This window comes from Asterias amurensis, chromosome 1 (genome assembly GCF_032118995.1).
Source record: "Asterias amurensis chromosome 1, ASM3211899v1".
Classification (NCBI taxonomy): Eukaryota; Metazoa; Echinodermata; class Asteroidea; order Forcipulatida; family Asteriidae; genus Asterias; species Asterias amurensis.
In genome coordinates this window covers 3,308,528-3,329,308 of record NC_092648.1, presented here as the reverse complement: position 1 = coordinate 3,329,308, position 20,781 = coordinate 3,308,528, and the positions used below count along the sequence as shown (strand labels likewise).

The 20,781-nt window shown below is 40.5% G+C and overlaps 2 protein-coding genes across 5 annotated transcripts; one reads left to right on the top strand and one right to left on the bottom strand.

The window, feature by feature from the left end:
• Positions 1-3,279: 3,279 nt before the first annotated feature.
• Positions 3,280-12,251, bottom strand: LOC139942590 (uncharacterized). The gene is made up of 8 exons (XM_071939451.1): positions 11,846-12,251; positions 10,631-10,811; positions 9,810-9,949; positions 8,864-8,993; positions 8,106-8,319; positions 7,482-7,548; positions 6,617-6,735; positions 3,280-6,043 (listed from the first exon to the last, which is right to left on the bottom strand). Exons 1-8 carry the CDS (start codon positions 12,033-12,035, stop codon positions 4,484-4,486), a joined length of 2,601 nt encoding a protein of 866 aa, XP_071795552.1. The 5' UTR covers positions 12,036-12,251; the 3' UTR covers positions 3,280-4,483.
• A 39-nt stretch (positions 12,252-12,290) lies between these two features.
• Positions 12,291-20,775, top strand: LOC139942608 (protein arginine methyltransferase NDUFAF7, mitochondrial-like). Of its 4 annotated transcripts, none has more exons than XM_071939461.1 (12): positions 12,291-12,402; positions 13,062-13,139; positions 13,439-13,602; positions 14,087-14,167; positions 14,667-14,780; positions 15,295-15,523; positions 15,883-15,941; positions 16,126-16,245; positions 17,134-17,277; positions 17,872-17,977; positions 18,174-18,241; positions 19,014-20,775. In XM_071939461.1, exons 2-12 carry the CDS (start codon positions 13,064-13,066, stop codon positions 19,185-19,187), a joined length of 1,335 nt encoding a protein of 444 aa, XP_071795562.1. In that variant the 5' UTR covers positions 12,291-12,402; positions 13,062-13,063; the 3' UTR covers positions 19,188-20,775. The 4 variants fall into 4 exon arrangements, with proteins under 4 accessions (XP_071795562.1, XP_071795573.1, XP_071795566.1 ...); XM_071939472.1 differs by having other exon boundaries at positions 12,331-12,402; positions 13,062-13,194; XM_071939465.1 differs by having other exon boundaries at positions 12,397-12,533.
• The last annotated feature ends 6 nt before the right edge of the window (positions 20,776-20,781 follow it).

Sequence of the window (20,781 nt, the reverse complement as noted above, 5' to 3'; positions counted from 1 at the left end):
GTGCGTGTGGGGTGCGTGTGGGCAACTATTTTTTTGGCGCCAAAAATTTAGTCAAAAATTTCACAAAAGACAAGTTGTGCGCGTGGTTAACTTTTTTGACGGCAAAAAATAGTTTACAATTTCACAAAAGACAAGCTGGTTTGGCAGAGGAATTGTCTACGTAAAATCTGTGCGTTTGGGTAAAGTTTTTGGCGGGAAAAATTTAGTCTAAAATTTCACGAAACATTTTGGCTTGGCAGAGAATTTGTTTTCTTCAACTCGATGCGTGTGGGTTTGGGAGCAGTTTCTCTGCTTAATTTAATGGGTATTTTCTGACTCACCCCAGACGAACTCTTGAAGTTCGTCTGAGTCCGGCGCTGTGAAGTGTCATGAGTGTAGGGCCTGCCCTGCTGCCTCTTGTCGTCTGCGAGCTTCGTTTCGTCGGGGAGGAAGAACTCTCGGTCTGCAGCAAGAAAAACTTCTCACGGTTGTTGCCGCCCTGCGGGGAAAAATAACAAAGCAACATGAAAAATCTTTGCACAACTGTTTAGTTAGATACGCATTCTTTTGCAAGATAGGCATCGGTCTAGAAGTTTTTCGGCTGCCGGGAAAGGTGAGATGGATGTTGAGTTCTAGCCTCCCTTTTCAAGCTAAAAATTGGTTTAAACACGTAGTTTATTCTTACCTTGTGACAACAGAACTCTTTGGCTGGGTTTAGGGTGTGAAACAGCTCTCCAAACTTACGGGAAAATAATTTTAACAAAGGTTGAAATTTGACTAAAAGTTACCGCTGCAATAACACAACCACACCCGTTGAAATTCAGCTCCAGAGTGATTTGCCCGCCCAGGGCGTCCATTTATATAGGTCCAGCAGCATGAGCGACCGAATAGCAGTAATGAGGTTAATTTGTACACAAACATATGTAAATCTGGAAATCAGAGTGAACTTATCCCTCCGCTCGAGACATTTCTCTATACATTTAGACATTAAGTTGTAATTTTCCAAACAAATTGTGACTGAATTTCCTTTTTGAGTAAAAATCTCACAAATTGTCAAAATATTCTTCATTCCCAACGACGATTAATAGGTTTTTTGAGGTGATTTACGGGTCTAGTTTTCGGTCCGCACATTTTTCCAACCCAAAATGGTCGACTGTGATTGGTCTGGAGTGCAATGACATCATCGTTTTCAGAGTTGCAGACGATAAGTAAAAAACAAGATCCGGATCCGCGCCAAAAGGACGAAAAGAAAATTTCGACTTCCAAAGACAAAGGGACTTAATCCCTTAACAAAAGGTTGTTTTTCCAAACGTGTGCGCATCCACACCGGTCATGTCACGGACGTCTTTACTCCGACAGTGTACACATTAATGAGATGGGTTTGGTCGTGTATTGAGAGCGCTGCTAATTAATAGATACAATCGATTTTATCGGCAATTGCCAATAATCAATGAATATACGTTGTGATATTTCTCCTATATTAGCTAAGAAGATGTTTTATATTTCGAGGAATTTGACACATCTCACATCCCATGTCATTTTGACACATCTGAGAGATCTTAAAATAATGATAAAACTAAATAATTTTTCTAAGTAGGCCCCCAGAAAGCTGGTAAGCAGAAGATATCGCTTGACAAAATTCTTTGCTTAGCATAATTGAGTTGGGCACCAGTCACAACAAAAAAGTTAACTTACATTTGGCTGGTAACCTGGCAACATTTTCCTGTTGCGTGGCATTAGATGTCTGTGCTTAGAAATGTTTTGTGCGCATCCAAATCGGTCATGTCACGGCCGGACGCCATGGCTGTACACACTGTACACACTAATTGAATTGATTTTACTTGTCTGTGCATTAACAGCACTGTTAATTAAAATGGACACCATCTATTTTACCAGTTTTAAAAATGGTCAATAACGAAACAGATACGAGTTGGTGGTTCTCGTATATTGCCCAAAAAGATGTTGAACATTTGAGGGTTTGACAAGTTGACATAGAATCACCTCAAATAATTGTCAAACTGAATAATTTGTAAAGCAGGGCTAAATGACAGCAGGTAAGCAACGATTGAGTTGGGCACCGATATCACAACAATTTCAAATTAATGTAATTTTGGCTGGTAACCTGTTTCTGTTAAGCAATACTATTCTGAGCTTACCAATTTCATGAAGCCTGTTAGCATAACTGTTTTTTGACACAGAATAGTACTGCTTGGCAGGAATACTTCACCAGCCAAATTATATTAAGCTTGCTTTGTTGTGGATGGTGCCACCCTCAATTACTGCTTAGCAAGGAAATTTTGTCAAACAGTATTTTCTGCTTAACAGCTTAATGAAATTGGGCCCTGACAAAAGTCGGGTGATACATGGGAGGGGTGGTAAGGGGTCACAATTGTTGCTGTTATGCTTAGTGGGAAAAACTAATTACAGGTACAGGGATTGGAAAGGGGGATTAATTCTGATGTATTGAGAAAAGTGAATAATATAAAAATTTATCTCCATACCTACCACTCTCAAACTACCCAATACAATAGTGGTGGCCAGTTCAAATGGTGGTGCTGATGGGGTGGGGAGGGGCGGGGCTTAGGGTTGGAGAGGTGCATATTTCATCATTCCTCCCCAAAGAATTCAAAATACAACATCGTTTCATAAACAATGTTCATTTGCCAATTTATTTAAAATGTCTGGGTGCGGTAAGGGTGGGGCAGGGGTGGGGATGCTGCCTTATCTATTAATTTTATGTCAATCAAAATGATGATAATGATTTATGTCTGGTGTTATGATGGCACAATGTAGTGCAAAATAACGTACTCAAGTGCGCAAAATGTAGTGTGAAATAAAGTACTGAGGTGCGCAGTGTAGTGCGAAATGATGTGACAATCCTGGTGATAGTTCGGTTAATGGGTGGAGTAAGATGGTAGGAGGGGAATGTTCCTCTTCATTTTTTTTAGTTTAATGTAGCACATCTCAAGTTGGTATCACTGTATAAGAAAACCTTTTAGTATTAAAACAATTTGTTCTTCCAATTCTAAGTAAATAAAATTGTCTAACAGCCACCCCCCCCCCCACACTTCTCCCTTGAGAGCTATATTCCTCCGACTCCACCTAATACAGGGCCAAGTTTCATGCTTGAGAGGGGCTCCAGTCAAAACAGTGTAAACTTCATGGAACTTTGGCTGGTAACAAGCTTCTGCTAAGCGATATTTTCTTCTGCTTAGCAAATTTTTGTGATGACATGCTCAATGAAATTTAGCCGAGGATCTAGGTCTGAGTAAGCTAAGTAAAAGAAACTCTGCACAAAAATGATGACATCAATGAATTTATTTGCATACCCGTTGTACTGATCATTCCATTACATACATAGTGCAGGGGAAATATTACCGGTAGTAGAAAAATGAGTGCTCTTTTAATAATTCAACGTGAATTGTTTAATGACCAGCGAGTGGTCAATATAAAATAATTCTTTAATATGGGTGTTAAAGCACATGTATAACATTGGTAAATTTCAAAAACCAGTTTCAGCACTATATGTGACCCAACATATTAATTAAATAACAAACCCGTGAAAGTTAAATCAGACATCAGGGTCATGACAAAACAGTTTCGATGTTTTCAAACATTGAGTTTCATTTGGACGCACCTGATAAAGAAAAATTGTTTTATTAATATTTTCTAAAAATTGAAAGCAAAATTATTTCAAGGAAGATTTCCCGCTATGACCATCTCCATACCATTTATAAGCCATGTGTCCAAATCATTTATATTTTAAATCTTACCAATGTTGTACAAAGCCTTTTTAATGTGCTATTTTGTTTAATAGAATAGGGGCTACCTCCACACTAGTATTTTGACTGTTTCAAATAACTGCTGAATTCTTTCAGGGAAATTTCGCTTTCATGTGACGGAATGATTTTTATTGCTTAAATAATACACTACATACGTGTACCCTTAGATTTGTGTAATTTTAACTACTTCAAGTCATGATTGTTATGAAGTCCCCACATCTCCCTTGAGCTCATGGCCTACGTGTAATCTCGGGCCTGTGGACATGGAGCCCAAAATTTGTTAAAGTAGTTGTTTAAATATTTATAAATCAGTTACATTGAATGTTAGTTGATATAGTGAAATGCATTACATGCTGGTGGTCTGGAACATTAGAACATGTTAACTTAGTGAGCATGCACTCCCTAACTAGTTTTGTAACCCTCTCTCTCTCGCACAACGAGTAAAAAATAAAAAATTAAAAAGTTTGATAAAATCTTTTAAACCCCTTGCGTAAGGCGAAATGCTACACGGAAGCTGAGCTCATGCGAACGTTTTTACACACAAAGAACAACTAGTGCCCAATCAATTCCTTCCTTTGACCCCCGTGAGGGCGCTTTTGACCCCAGTGAGGGTTCTTTTTGAGTGGCGATGTCACATGCAAGGGGTATATGGATGGTTACGGGTTAATTAACAATATTAGAAATGTTCATAAATGGATCAGGTGAGAAACCGATCAATGGTTTTACTCTGTGCCTGAATTGTCTTTATTTTTTTTCACTGAGTTTGATCTGTACTTCCGTTGAGATCTTTTGGATTGATTCTTAAACTTATGAAACTTATTGCTGTGCTGTCCCTCGACATCATCCTGAGGCAAGTCTTCTACATGGTTTCCCGCCATTGCTCGAACCTGTGACATCTCACCGCTACAACTTGGCAACTGCGTACTGTCGTCGTTTGAGTTGAGCAGTGATAAAATATGACTACTCTCGTCTTGGCGTTCAGTTCCATGAAAAGAAGATGAGCTCGGATTTGAATCTAAAGTCACATTTGCGGGTGAGTTTGAATTGTGTACACTGGACTGCAATGGCGTGTGTACTGAAGCGTGGTCACCATCTGTAGTTCTTTGGTTTGGCATTGTGCTACATGATGGCGCTACAGAACCTTCTGGAAAGGTTCTAATACTGACATCTTGATGGTCCTGTGATATATTGTTTGATTCCCTCACCTCTGTCCGGGCATCTCCAAGGTTTAGAATATTCTCCTGCTGGAGCCTTTGTCTAATACGACTGATGGCAAGGCGCTGTTGGGTTGCCATGGCCCGTTGTTGGAGGTGCTCATTAATGCGTGTCATATCCCCTTCATTACCGCCTGAACGCACCACCCTGTCACCCGGTTGCCTGATTTTCCCTCGTAACACCTTAGAGATTGCTATCCTCTGCTGGAGATTGATAAACCTGTCCGTGTTGACTTCTTTCTGTCCAGAGCTCGGCAGACTCTCGTCAGAATCAGTTCCTGCTTTCCTCTTCTTCTTCTTGACAAACCTACGCAGCATTCGGCTTTTCGCTCGAAGCTCTTGGAAGTTCATGTCCTCGTCACTGCTTGAAGAGCCTGGGGAGGTAGAGCTGCTTGGCACCGGCCTATGCTTCCTCTTTGATGATGTACCCTCACTACCCCTTTGGGTCTTCTTATGAGCAGCACCGTTCTCAACAGGTTCGCCGACTCTTGACGTACCTGCAATCTCATCAGCAAATGTGCTGCAGTTTTCCCTCAACCCTGAGTTAGAGTGTGTTGCGGATGATTTCTCAATCAGTTCTGACTTTGATGTCTTCACTTCACGATCGTCATCGTCACTACTACTCTCAGTTAATTCAAGCACTTCATGAGCCGATGCTCTAGTGGCTGAAGTGAGGTTCCACAATGTTCTCAGCTGTGATGTAGGGCTGGTGTCATCGTTCCCTGCAGCCATCCTGACCACATTGGCCCGGAATGAAGCAACAGACGAGCCACTATTGGAGTCTCTACCATCTTCGCTGTCGTCGTCCTCACCAGCAAAATGTAGATAAAGGCTCTCTGGGCTCATCTCGCTGTCGTCCGAGTCACTGAAGCTCCGATTAATCTCCCGCTGCACCAGGGAGTCAAAGAAAGCTATCATCCTGGGATCCTCTTCCATGGATTGGTCTGCATAGTCGTGGGATAGAGCGGTGCCGCTGTTGATGACTAGATCGATGTATTGCTGGTGAGAAAACATCTGCCTTGGATTCTCATCATTCTCGGTGTTGGGAAAATCAAACGGACTCCACAGCTACAAGAAAAAAAAAAATAATAATAATTGTTTTGAATAAAGAGATTTAATTCATCTTACTATGCTCCCCTTAATCAATAAAATTGGAGTTAAGTATTTTTAGAAATAAATAGTTAACTTGCTTTACGTTACCACAGCGGCTCTTTTAAGAGCCAACATTCCCACAAAGGAGATTTTCACACGGTTGTTTCTGCAAGTTAACTATTTATTTATAGTTTCCTCTTACATTGGGGGTGTACTGAAACATTTAGGTCAAGTTTGAGTCTGAGGGGGAGTCATGTGAGTCGATTACTGGTGGTGAGCTTACAAAGGCCTAGACTTGATTCAAGTCCCGTTCTCGTGCGAGAGGTCCCTAAGCACACCACACCAACTAGCCAACAAGCCGTATAGCAGTGGGTCCTCACCATTAAAATGTAGCTATTGTGGTCCTGAGCAGTGCGTAGCACAGGTTGGGGGATGCGGGCCACGCACAAATTTTCAGCCGTTATAGGCGATAGGACTAAAAATGAAAGGCCCAACAAAGGCCCTATCTTGAAGACCAACTGCATTTCGCTAATTGATCTGTGAGCTTACCTTAATGATTTTCTCCACACCAGATGAGACAATGTTGTGGGTGCAAGTGTTAAATCGTACTTGGTTCACGATTGACCGATGGCCTTGTAGTACCAACTTGGCCTCTCCAACCCACGTCACTGAAACAAGTAAGGAAAGCCTCATAAAACACTAGTACTAATAATAATCCACATTTATAAAGTGCTTCTTACACATTGTAAGTGGTCATTATTTTCTTCCACAACAATGCATAGTACCACATAATACTTAAAAGTACTGCAACACAATCTGCAACCAACCATTTCAATAAACACAAGGGAGAACCCATTCACAAATGCTCTGGGTTCTTTAAACAACACAATACACAATACACAATTTATGTCTCATTTAAAGGCAAATCATTATAAGGTCTTGCCTGAGAACACATGTGTCAAGACCGGGTTCAAACCTACTCTCTGCTAGTCATGGGGCCTTTCTCAAAGCTCGGCTTGGGCTCCGGCTCAGGCTCCGCGTGCTGATATCTGTGTAACACGCGCTGCTCCAAAATGCAGGTTACAATGCAAGCTGCGTACACAGCACACGGAGCCTAAGCCTGAGCCGAAGCCCAAGCCGATTTTTAAGAAAGGCCCCTGAAACACTAGAGCTTGAGTCTGTGCACTTGACTGCTCGACAACAATTGAGCTTTTCTGTCATGTGGCTCAGAGTGTTGGAGGAACTCTACAAGAAGTTTTCTTCTTTCAAGTTCGATTTGATTGAATGTTCCTCAAACAGGTGGACAGAGCCCAAGACAGACCCTGAGCCTGACCCCTGCAATAGAAGGATTTGGGAGGGTTATTAGTTAAGACGGCAATCTCATGAAGAAGGCTTTTATTTCAAAGTGACTCACCATCTTCCGATGCCTCTGGTACTTCCCACATGTACAGACTGAAGTCATCAGATCCTGAGAGAACGTACTGAAAAAGCAAAAAAGGAAACACCTTAAAATCAATCAGGGTTATAGGCAGATTTCGTCAAAGAATCCCTCGCATTGGTCAACATCTTTGATGTCAAAAATGGAAATGAGCAAGCCTGTACAGGCTATGCACAACTCGAACAGCCAATGATAGCTCTTCATAGATCTGAGCGAAGGGGCTGTTTTGGGCTTGTGATGTCACATGCGCCTTTTCAGTCTTAGCTCCAACACTTTGGAACAAGCTACCCACCCACATTCAAACAGCTCCTTCCTTGAACCTTTTAAAACATTACTTAAAACCCATCTGTTTTGTCGATCTGGTTATAGCACTTAGAAACTTTGTATTTAGCACTCTTTAAGTGTTGTAATTATGTTATTATTTGTTATTCGTTTACATGCAAGGGGTTCATAATACACAGTTCTTATTGACTCCTTGCACCAATGTCACACACGGCTACTGTCTGCCCTACGCGTTATTTTTTGGGGGAAGTCAAATTTCTTATACAAATTATTGTAAGAGTGTAAATCCAGTTTGACTAAAATGCATATATTAAATACCTGGTCTCTGTCCCCAGCAAATGTACAGCTCTTCATTGTACATGAGTTGTAATAGCCGGAATGGTTGAACTGTATTGCAGCAGCACTGCTCTGTATGTTATACACAACGGGAGGTAGACGCCTACGCAGTGCCACTAGTCTGGTTCCCAGCTGGTTGAAGCGTACACTCATGGCATTCTGCTGTGTATACGCGCTGCCGTACCGCATCAAGCAACTGTAGAAGGAACACATGGGAAGAAAAACTCAGGGTTATTAATTTGGGACCATCGGGTGTGGCATCAGCATTTTAACAGATGTGGCTTAAAGCCAGGGTTCAAGCCTATTCACGAGGAGACATCACATTTGATAATTCTCAAAAGAGAACAGACAATTCTGGTGAATTTCATGGGAACAGTTCACGTTACTTTTTGTAGTCATGGTTTGGTTGTGAGAACGATACTCTCAACAACAAAAGCAGCTTTATAAATTCTGCGAAAAATATACTAGGCAGAGGCATGGGGAAAGACTTAATGTCATAATATTAATGACGTGACATGTGTAATGCCTCCTCCTGGCAGTTGTAGAGATAGAGAGAGAGAGACATCAGCTTAGCTGTGTGAACTTCAAGAGATTTTTCACATGAACAATTGGCAGACAATTAATTAGAAGGGAACATGAGAGAGGATTATATTCATGTATGTATGCATAGTTGAGTGTAACATCAACTCCTCGTCAAGGATTAATACAATAGAAGTGATGATTAATGAGAAAACTTGTACCTTCGAGGAGCTCGCACATCCCACAATGCTACTCCTTCCTTGGAGTTAGCAGTGGCCAAGAACTGCGGTTCCATCGGGTGGTGCACCACAGCGTAGAATGCTGTCTGGTAGTTTGCTATCACTAAGGGCTCTGTGCAGTAGAGGACAAAAAGCAAGAAAAAGTCTGATTATGGGTTCCTTAAAAACTCCCTATGTTTTAAAAGAAATTGAACATGAACTTGATCAATCACAATCTTTATAACAGATGGTGCAGTTTCAATGAATGAAAACCAAACAGGACAAACATGTTTGATTTGACAGCCCAGAGCCCAAATTATAAACCCTGTACGCACAAACAAAAACTTGCTAAGCGCATAGAAATCTTGCTTAGCAGAAACATGCTACCAACTGACACTCCATAAACTTGGCATTGTTGCGACTGGTACCCCACACGTTTGCTAAGCAGTCTTTTGTGCTTGTGAAATTGGACCCTGTTCTAAAAACCCTCCTACTCGAGGGAACAATTTCCAGTGAGTTTACCACTCAGTTGCAACCATTCAACTGCAAGGGTTGTGTGGTACAACTGTGCTCAAAACATGCAACTACTAATGGATTCTTTCAGTGCTATACGACTGCGGAGGTGATCCTCAGCAGGTTGTATTTACTCAGAGTAGAAGTCTGAGAAAATAGAACAAATAGCAATCACCAACCCATGGCACATCGCAGGCTGGCACAGCTAGCCATCAAAACCATAGTGGATGATATTGAATGGTCAAACAGTAGGAGGGTTGACTACGTAATAAATGCCTTAATAATCGCAGGCTGGCACAGATTATATATTATTCAAAGCCACAGAGGGTGATATTACACACATGTGAATGGTCAGACAGTAGGAGGGTTAGGGTTAAACCTAAGCCTAACCTACCAAGGGATGCATTTTGAGGCAATTCTTGAATAATATTCTCACCTTGATGACTTGGAACTCTTGTATCCCACTGCAAGATACGTCCATCAGCGCATGCACTGGTGAATATATGCGAATCTCTTGGATCTACTGCCAGACCATACACAGCGTCTTCGTGCAGAAACACGTTCAACGTTTCCTTCCTGCAAAAATATGTACAAATATCTTCCTCTTGAATCTAAACAAGAAGAAGGAAATTGGAGTGGACTGTTTCGCTGTTGTGTTTTGTGTAAGTGCTTCACTTTCACTGCAGTGACCTTTGACATTTTGTTGACTGGGAATGGGCACCACATAAAAAGCTTAAACATTATACCAGGATGCATATTCTTGTAAAATGTTCAAAGTTATTTTTGCAAAGAATTAGCAATGTTAATGTCTGAATAGATTACGTGTGTGATTGACAGGACAGCATGGCTTGTAGCTCAAAACTTTTATCGGACCAAAGAACGTTTTACAAAAATGAAATCAAAATGAGAAGAACACTAGTAGCCTACTATCTATCAACACAGTTTCAAATTTAAGCTGTTTTTGGAACAAGCACTAGGACTCGGAGGAGATTTATCTCAGGTTTCTTATACTAATACTTTACAGAATTAAAAGATATTTAGATTGTTTTTATTCAGAAAATAAACTCAGCCAGTTGCAAACTGCTTACCAAACAAAAGGACCTAGGGTATAAATGCACAAAGTACTTAGTAGCCTTACGTTTCAACCCTATCACATTCTTTCTTAGCCTTCAAAAATGACTCTGCTGTGGTTGAGATGTCAGGCCACTAGTTACTTTGTTTGCATTGTGTTCGTTCCTGAGTCTGATCTACACTAACCTTTCGATATCATGCACCAACACTTGGTCATCATTTCCCCCAGAGTATAACTTGGTGTTCTGACTGTCAAATGCCAGGGAGAAGACGTTGGAGTGGTGTTCACCTTTCATGACCTCGAATCTGCTGTCCAACGATAAAGCCTCTTGGATGTTCCACAGAAGAATACGACGGTCATCTCCACCTGTAGAACACAAAGGGCAAAGGTTATGCACCTTAGGAAAATATGTAGAATCTGATGCAGCCAACTAAAAAAAAATCTTATTCTGGTATGACTATTGACATTAAAAAAATATTGGGCCTATGATGATTCTGATGTGGGGCAATGAAACGTATCTGACTGACACTTCAATCTCTAAATCAGAGTCAACCACAGCTGTCCAAAAGATTACTATGTTCCGACACTCCTATAATCATGATAATGTATTGTCCTACATATAATTCTAGGAAAAGTTTCCGTATGGAGGCCACCACTTTTTCATTCGATATGAAATAATATAGTATACAATTTATCTCAATGAGATATCCCTTTTTGTAAAAATGAGTGAAAAAGTGGTGGCGCCATACGGAAAGTTATCCGTTCTGACACTCCTATAATCATGATAATTTATTGTCCTACATATATAATAACTCTAACCCTAAGTCAAATCCTAACCCTAACCCCAATTCTGGTGTAGATTATGAGAGTTTATCAGAAGACAGGGTGTCGGAAGAAAGAGTAGTCGATGTCCAGAAATGTTAACAGAATTAAAGAGGACCATGCCACGCACTTTGATCTAATTAACACAAAGTGTTGAAATGATAAAAACAAGCCCAGCTTCCGTGATGGTATTGACAACTTAATTTGATAAACACAATTTTCTTTAGTTCCTAAAACAATAATAATAGGTTGACAGGCATGACAGGTCAGCATGGACCCTTGGTAGGGGAATTGTTCCAGCCACGAGAGTAAAACCAAATGCACGCGCTTAAACTGTTTTAAATTCCTTGAAAACCAACCTCCATCTTTGTGTAATCCAACATCCATCAACCCCCCCCCCATGCCCCCGCCCTCCCCTTTTAAATGACAGGGACTGAGCATGCTGAGTAAAAGCCAGCTGGCCAGTGCAGCAGTGATGTGGGACTGTGCTGTGGGCGATTTTAGTTAAATTTATCTCAGATATTTAGCAATCTGTTCTGTATTTAATGTAAGGCATCCAGTGTAAATTTGTAACTTACCTGAAGCCAGAAATTGGCCACCTTTATTGCTGAATTCAATGGCATTCACACAGCCAAAATGCCCAACCAGATTGCGATTGTACAACGACTTCGCTTTGCACACACGGTCACGGAACAGTCGGTTACAAAGTAGTGGGTTGCCGGTAACTGCTCGTTCGTTGATGAAGCCAGTGAGAGAAAGACTAGCCATAACTAGCAATTGTCAAGAATCTATACCCGAAGATCGCATCTTCTATCCACAAACAAACCAAGGGAAGACAAGGAAACTGGGGTTTGAAGAGAGGACGTCGTCACTGTAAAGAGTTGGTCGTGAGTCTGATACGGCAGCCACACTAGATTATTAATCGATTACTTGCAGTTTGAATCTTATCGACTCTCGACTCGAAGTTGCGCTTCTAATATATTTTGCCGAGTTGTGACTGATCGACTCTGGACAACAACAGTTGTGTGAGGGCGCTGTGTGCAAAAACAACAACAATCAAAAGTTTCGTGCACTAAAGGAGAACAAGATGCAATAAAAACACTCATTGTGATCGACCAGTCGAGGGGATCGTTAAGTATGCTTTGACAGTTATATTATAATATAAGCTCCTGAAAATGCTGCCCTCCCTCTGCATTATTCTGAGAGAAGTTTATTTGTCAGTGTGACAGTGTCAAAAGTGTCAGTGTCACTTCTTTCTTACTAAAGGTTACTATTGGTTGTCGCTGTCAACTTTTAATAAAGTCTTAATTTCTTTTCTTCTGTTCAAGCACTGAGTAGAAACCATTTTTATTTTGGGGTTTTTCAAGTTGAATTAAATCTCAAGTCCAAAACCAAAATGAAAACAAGTAGGCCCCTACGCCTAGTTGCAGAACTTTAGAAACTAGGATGGCTCTAAAACTTAGCCTAGTTAGTAATACTAATAGACCTTAATGCACATGATGTAATTTCAGTACGGTGCCCCGGCATTGAGGTCAAAAGGAGGTTGTTCATTGGCCAATCTATGTGCGTTTCGATTGTTTCTTCACCATTTGACCTCAAAGATGGCGGCTGGTTGACGTCAATGCATACGCTCTATAGTATAGATTGGGCCTATATGTTTCTGTAGTACTGGTTCTAGTTCTATGGTATTGGTAGTGAACTTTATGTTTAGGCTGGCAATGCCAACAAATTTGTTCTGCGGAAATTCTAAAAAATTGACTGTGTGTATGTTTCTGTTTTTCTTCCTTTTTTCAGACATGGCACCACTCTTCGCTACCAACAAGTTGTGCTCTCTACTACTAAGAAATAAGTGTATCAGCAGCCCAAAGACAAGTGCGTGATTATAATTGGAGACTTTCAGGACGCTTGGTGGCAGCAGACTTACCAGGTAAAATCCATTGTTTTCGGTAATGTGCGCACGCTCAGAACTACGTAAACAATGGCAATTTACCTGGTAAGTCTGCTGCCACCTTGCGACTCAAAGTCTCCTATTGAATCTTTTGATTTTATGTTTTCATGACCCCCTCCCACACCATTCCTTGACTACCCACACACACACACACACATAGTACAGAACCCATCACATTAAAGCTAATAATTCTTTATAACTGCTGTCAACATTATCTGTGCAGGTTGTTTACAATGGCTGCGGGTAAACACCTGCTTCAGGCACTCCAGCTCTAAGACGAAGAGCCAAGAGACCCCTGTAGTCAAACATCTCAGACGTTGTATCCAAACCACTGGCCCTCTGACTGTTGCTGATTACATGAGAGAGGTGCTGACAAATCCAATCACTGTAAGTTCTCTCCAAACTTATGAGGAAAAAAACTTCTCAAACTTCTTAGACTTATTCAAACCGCAGTTGGGTGATTTGAATGATCAGATAGTAGGAGGGTTGACTGTGAACTTTGTAGATGCAGGCATCACACACTTTTTGATATTATACATGCTGACCTACTGTATCTTTGGTTCAAAACCACTGTGGATGAAAGTGAATGGTCACTCAGTAGGAGGGTTGACTGTGAACTGTGTAGATGCAGGCACCATTGCTGGCTGACCTAGTTTGTCATTCAAAAAAATCACAGTGGATGAAAGTGAGTGGTCAGACAGTAGGAGGGTTGACTTTTTGGTGTGTAGATGCAGTCACTGAAAGATACCATATTGCAAGTTGGCATAGTTTATCTATCATTTTCGGAAAAATTTAGACAGGTTTTCAACTACATTCATATAATTTACTTTCTTCCTGATTCTTCCAATCTTTGTCCATTTACTCCGTGCAGGGTTATTATATGAGCAAAGATGTATTTGGTACTCAGGGAGATTTTGTGACGTCGCCAGAGATTAGTCAGATGTTTGGCGAGGTAAGGGAAGTTTTTTAATTGGTAAAGTAGAGAAAGAAATATCTATGTTAATGAAAAAAACAAAGTCACAAACTTGGCTGATTTAAACACAAAGTGCAGGATTCAGTTTGTGCAAAATGCATGTTGTGCCCAGATAAACTCCATTAGCCTTTTCGAGGTATGGTGACGACTATAGGAGTGCACTGTTTGGTTTGGGTGTATACAGACACATTTACCCAAACCAAATAGTGTTACAGTAATGTGTCCACCATACCTCGAAATGGCTTATTTTTCGTGGTTCAATATCCTGCCAAACTGTCTGTTTCGATAAAATACCACAAGAGGTGGAGACTTTAGTCCAAGGTAAACAAGCTTAAGTTTTCACAATATACCAGATGTACAAATAGAATAAATCTATGCTCCGGAATTGCAGTCCAATTGTAGCCTAGAAGCATAATAAGCAAATTTTATTCCTTCTCAAGTTAAAGAAAAGTAAGTGAACTTGTTTACATTCTTTCAGCTCATTGCTTTGTGGATCATCCATGAATGGACCCAGTCACCAGGCAAGTCCTCTCCACTGCAAGTGGTTGAACTTGGTCCGGGCAGAGGGACCCTGGCTGATGATATGTTACGGGTAAGACTCCAATAGGAATCTTCCAAGTCTTCAATCAAAACAGCAAATTAGTTAATTTATTTACTCCATCACACATCAGCGCAAGGGCCAATAACAGGATGGTGATGGGATATGAGAGGAAATGTTCAGTTGGGAGGAAAATCCTAAATGGGGATAACCATGCAACAAGTGGGACTCTGAAAACCCAATCCAAATACAGGGCTCTGGTCTGAGGTGGGATTCCAACCGGGGTCCACACAAGTGAAAGGCAAGAAAAGACACCACCTAATAACTTGAGCACTAAAAGTTGAGATTGATGCACTAGACTGCTTGGCCCGAGATAAAGTCATACAATTTGAAAAATCTACAGGTAAGAACCTGCAACATTCAACAATCCTAGAGCAAATGTCTCGAATGCTAGACCCACCAAGCTGAGCTGTAGAGGAGATGCTAACATAATGCCAGCTCAATAAGATGAGGACCAGGTCGTTTTAGTTTTATCCTACACCGATCATGTTGTCTGCACACTTAACAGGTGTTCAAGCAATTCCAGCACATCACAGGCGACTTACTGTCACTTCATCTCGTCGAGGTCAGCCCAAAGATGAGTCAACTGCAAGAAGAGAAGCTGACCGGGCGACCAGGCTCAAGAGATGCAAGCTCAAAAGTAGAAGACAGTACAGAAGAGAAGGCTTATAAGAGTGTCCAGAGTAAGACTGGGGTTCCTGTGTCGTGGTACAGGAGACTCCAAGATGTACCAAAAGGTGAGAAAGCAAGTTAATTTCTCGTGTTTGAGTCCTCAATCCCCAAGTCCAAGTCCCAAGTGTTGACTCCATGTCCAAATCTGAGTCATTTACAGCATTCATTCTTAACAATTGGTCTGCTTGCAAAAAGGTAAAACATCTGATGACCAGTCAAAATTTTCTCTAAGCGGTCCGGCTGACTACATGTAGTTCAGTGTTGAAAAGCATCCCTATTCAATATGAAATATGGACCAATGAAAAAGTTGGCAGTCAATGCATTGGGACCCTCATGCATCAGATGTTCAGGCTATAGCTGCCACCAGCATCTCTATAGAAGTCTCATAGTATTAAGGTCCTTAATGTTTTTGTTTTTGCACTAGGAACATCCTGTTTTGTTGCCCATGAGTTCTTTGACGCATTACCAATACACAAGTTCCAGGTAAAGTATAAGTTTCATAATTTATTTTTGAAGATTATTACAGAAGTAATTCTATCATGTTTTTCAAGTTCAACAGATTGTTCAAATATTGTAATCATTACCATAAGCAAAACCTTTTATGACCATAACAATAACCATTATACTATGAATAACCATAACCTTGTCCCATAAACTTCTGGAACAGAGAACCAATAAAGGATGGCGTGAAGTGATGGTGGATGTAGACGATGATGAAACTAGTCCTCATCATCTAAGATTTGTCCTGTCACCCGCACCTACTCCAGCATCTATAATTTATCCACAGGTAAGACGCTGTTAATCACTGATGATGAACATTTTAAGCTTCACTTCATCATGGGGTGTAAATGTGCACCTGCGAGGTAGAGGTTGATATTGTGTTTGAAAAAAGCCTCTGAAGCACCACTGCAGCCCAAGCATAGAGTCAATCAATCAATCAATCAATAAAACATTCATTTCCACATTCACATCACATGGAGGCATCATCCTAAAAGCCGAGGCTTGTGGCGGATGTGCCCGTGCCCGTTACCGGATTACAGAACAAAACAGGAATACAGCACTAAATATAAGAAGTAGAGGGCGCACTGGTGATGCTTCTTGCACAAATGCGACAGGACTGCAAGGAGACGCGCACGCGCCATTCTATAAGCGCGTTGAATATGAAGTACACGTTGGAGTTTGAGTTTATTGAACGCTACGCGATGCTGGTTTGTCAACTTAGAAAATGGCCGCCTGCACGCATGCCGGGTCACCTATATAGGCCAGTGCGCCCCCTAGTTCTTATCTATAACTCTATGAGCCCAAGGCTGTACACTCCCAAGGGAGCTGAGAAAGATCAAAGGAATGTAATTGGCCCATTGACCAGAGGGCATTATGTCAAGCGGATTGGTACGTTATTTCAAAATGTAACAGCTAGTTATTATTATCATTATGATTATTACTCTTAACCCTACTCTGACCACTCAATATCATCAACTGTGATTTTAAATGAAAGATAACGCCAGCCTGCAGTTTCATACCATGTAGCGAATTACTAAGCACATAGTTCTGGAACTATGGTTGGAAGTACTAAGTTCTCAGTACTGGAATAAAAATTCCAAAATGGTTGGTCAACTCCCTGGTAATTGTATCTAAAAGTAATAGTGTTTTTTTCACTTGATTGTTTGATTCAAAGGAAACTGAAAAGAGAGATCAAGTTGAGATTTCTCCAGACGGAGGATCGATCATAGAAGAGATTGCAGAGCGGATCTTGCAGGACGGAGGAATGAGTCTCATTGTGGATTATGGTCATGATGGAACTAAAACAGATACACTCAGGGTGGGTTATTATTATTATTGACCATACAATTTGAACATAATCAGGCCTGCAATTACATGGTGGGGATGGCCTCTATAGACCGATCCAGTAGGCTCCGCCCACGACGCACATGTGAGCAAGAACACCCGGGGCACTCCAATGCCTTTCTGCACAACTCTGCCGCGCGCGCCAAGATACGCACACACATGTCGGACCTTATTTGTCGGACCTTCATTGCGTTGGCAGAGCTTAGTGGATCAGTCTATTGCCCCTAGTCTTGACCATTGGTGCCCCTTCAAAAGGTTTTCCAATGGAAGTGCCCTTTACAAATTAGAAATGGCCTTCCCCTTTCAAGCTTGAAGTTCCAGGCCTGCCTAATTGGAAACTGGTGGTAGTTATAATTTTTGTGTTTATCAAGGACTTCAATAATACAAAAGAAACCATATGGGTGACAGCCTGGGGCTGAAGTCGGTTCAGTTTGTCTACAAAACCAATTGAGACATTCCTAAAACGAGTCCAACGATGGGAGAACAAACAGAAGAATATATACAAAGTTGACAATCATACATGTGGGTGTGATTGTGATTCCTTTCTTTTTATTTTTTTTGCTAACAGGGATTCAGGAAACACCATCTACATGATGTGCTCTGCGAGCCTGGCACTGCAGACTTGACGGCTGATGTTGACTTTTCTTATTTCCGTCACATCGTTAAAAGCAAAGGTATTTAGTGGTTACATGTGAAGAGAAGACTATATTTTATGATCTAGCTTTGACCACAATTAAACAAAATGCAATTTAGCTCTTTTGATAAGTTTAGAAATAAGTGAGTTTTACAGTTTAATTTTGAAATGGACTGCCTGATGATCCGTATCAGTTTCAAGAGACACAATTTGTTTCTCTCTTTACTTTTCCTCAGTGTCGACTCATGGACCAATTACTCAAGAAGTTTTTCTGAAGGCCATGGGCATTGAGACCAGGCTTAAGGTGAGTCTTCAGTGCAACACTAACATCGGAATGATGAGTTTAAAGCGTGATGTCAAATATTAGGAAATACAATCTGGGCCCAATTTCATGGTGCTGCTAAAGGACAAAAAGTAGCTAAGCACAAACAAATCTGTGTACTAGAGAAAGTTGCAAGCCCAAATACATCTCACATGTGCATGTGCACCCTCTTAAAGACACTGGACACTGTTGGTAATTGTCAAAGACCAGTCAGTCTCACTTGCTGTATCTCAACATATGCATAAAATAACAAACCTGTGGTAATGTTTTATACTATCAACCTCTCCCCATTACTTGTTACGAAGTGAGGTTTTATGCTGATAATTATTTTAATTAACTACCAATAGTGTCCACTGCCTTTAAGCAGTTCTACAAAACTGTGTGTAAAGGTTCGGTATCCCCCACAGATGGGCCTTCATAGCAAGAATATTCACTCATTGGTTTTACAACAGATATCTTCAAGAATTGTTTATGAAAAGATGTTCAAAAGGTTTGATCTCCTAGAAAGATATAGTTTTCATTCAAGTTGTTTTCACGTTTCGACTGCGTGAGACTAGCACAGTCTTTTTGGCTCTGGGTCTAAGTTGAAGATCTCTTTTGTCTTCATTGGCTATAACCTTTAAATTAAACGTAGATGTATTATGTTAAATTCTGGATTCAGCTTTCATGGCATCATTTCTTTGTTTTGTAAATCTTAACAAATGAGCAGGGAACGCATCGCTTACTCTGCCTCATTTTTTCTTCCAAATTGTAGATGTTGTTGAAGAGTGCGACCCCTGAGCAGAGCCGAGACATGATAAGCGGGTACAAGATGCTGACTGACCCAGCTCAGATGGGAAACAGATTCAAGTTCTTTTCCATGATGCCTTTGAATCGACAAACACAGCACAACGGACTGCCACAAAACCCTGCTGGTTTCCCCAGTTGACCTTGACTCCTGTATTGCTAAACACAAACTTGACAGAAGATCAGGATTTGATCTAAATCTAAACTAACTTCTTAAAGAATGGCAACCTCATCCCTGCTAGTTGGCAAAAGGGAACATCACGCTGTTTTGTACCTGGGTAATGGGTGCGTGACGCAGACGAGATTGTGCGTCTGCTTAGTGCATAATTTTATGGCGTTTGCATGTTTCATGAAAAGGGTCCATTACATAGAAGCAATGTTAACGTAGTATATTGTCTCAAGTGGAGAGGTTTGAAGTTGGAATAAATCAGGAAATAAAAATAATTTTCTTCATATCAGTTTGCAGTGGACTTTATAATGATTTATTCAAACTCTTTTTTAAATATAATGATCATAACACACCAAACGAATAATATTTGTATATATTTGTACATTTTTATATATTATTAAGAAATTATAATACAATACAAACTCAGCTTCAACTTAAACCAGATCTGTAACATTCAGACCCAAAATGCATGTAAAAATGTTATGGTTTGTTTGTTTTCATGAAAGAAGGAATGACCAAAAGGACATCTTATTAATTTATAAAAAAGCCAACTCAAGTGGTTTTTAAAGGAACATGTTGCCTTGGATCGGACGAGTTGGTCTATAAAAAGCTTTTGTAACTGTTTTTTTATAATAAATTGCATATGGTTGGAAAGGTGTTTTAAAAGTAGAATACAATGATCCACACAAGTTTGCCTCGAAATTGCGTGGTTTTTCTTTTACTGTGCGAACTAACACGGATGGCCACTTACGACCCTGTTAGCCGACGAGGTAAAAGAAAAACCGTGCAATTTCGAGGCATGTTTGTGTGGATCATTGTATTCTACTTTTACAACATCTTTTTACCCATATGCATTTTATAAAAAATGGTTACTAACGCTTTTCAAAGACCAACTCGACCGATCCAAGGCAACGTGTTCCTTTAACTAGGATCCTTCCTCGTTCTAAAAAATCCAACACAGTTTTGTGTGTAAGTCAACAACAAAACTGTTGGAGTCTGATTATGATGGTATGCCTGATCCCATGTAGAGCATAATAAATTTACTAGTGCAGTCCTCAGTCCAACACCATACAGTAACTCAACACCCAAACTGTTGGACTCTGATTATGGTGGTATGCCTGATCCCATGTAAAGCATGATCAGTTTACTAGTGTAGTCCTCGGTCCAACACCAAACAGTAACTCAACACCCAAACTGTTGGACTCTGATTATGGTGGTATGCCTGATCCCATGTAAACGGTAAAGCATGATCAGTTTACTAGTGCAGTCCTCAGTCCAACACCATACAGTAACTCAACACCCAAACTGGTGGACTCTGATAATGGTGGCATGCCTGATCCCATGTAAAACAAAAAGTAATTACTGCATGTAGTGCAGTCTTCTGGGGGTATGTTTAAATACAAATGTGTATTTATTGCATCTTGATTATAAAAATACCACAAGTCCAATTATCAACACCACTGATGCATCAAATGGAATGACAAACCCATTTGACATTCCGAATCACTTTAAACCAAATCATCCAGGATGTAAAATAAAAAAAAAATAAAAAAAAAAAAAACGATTA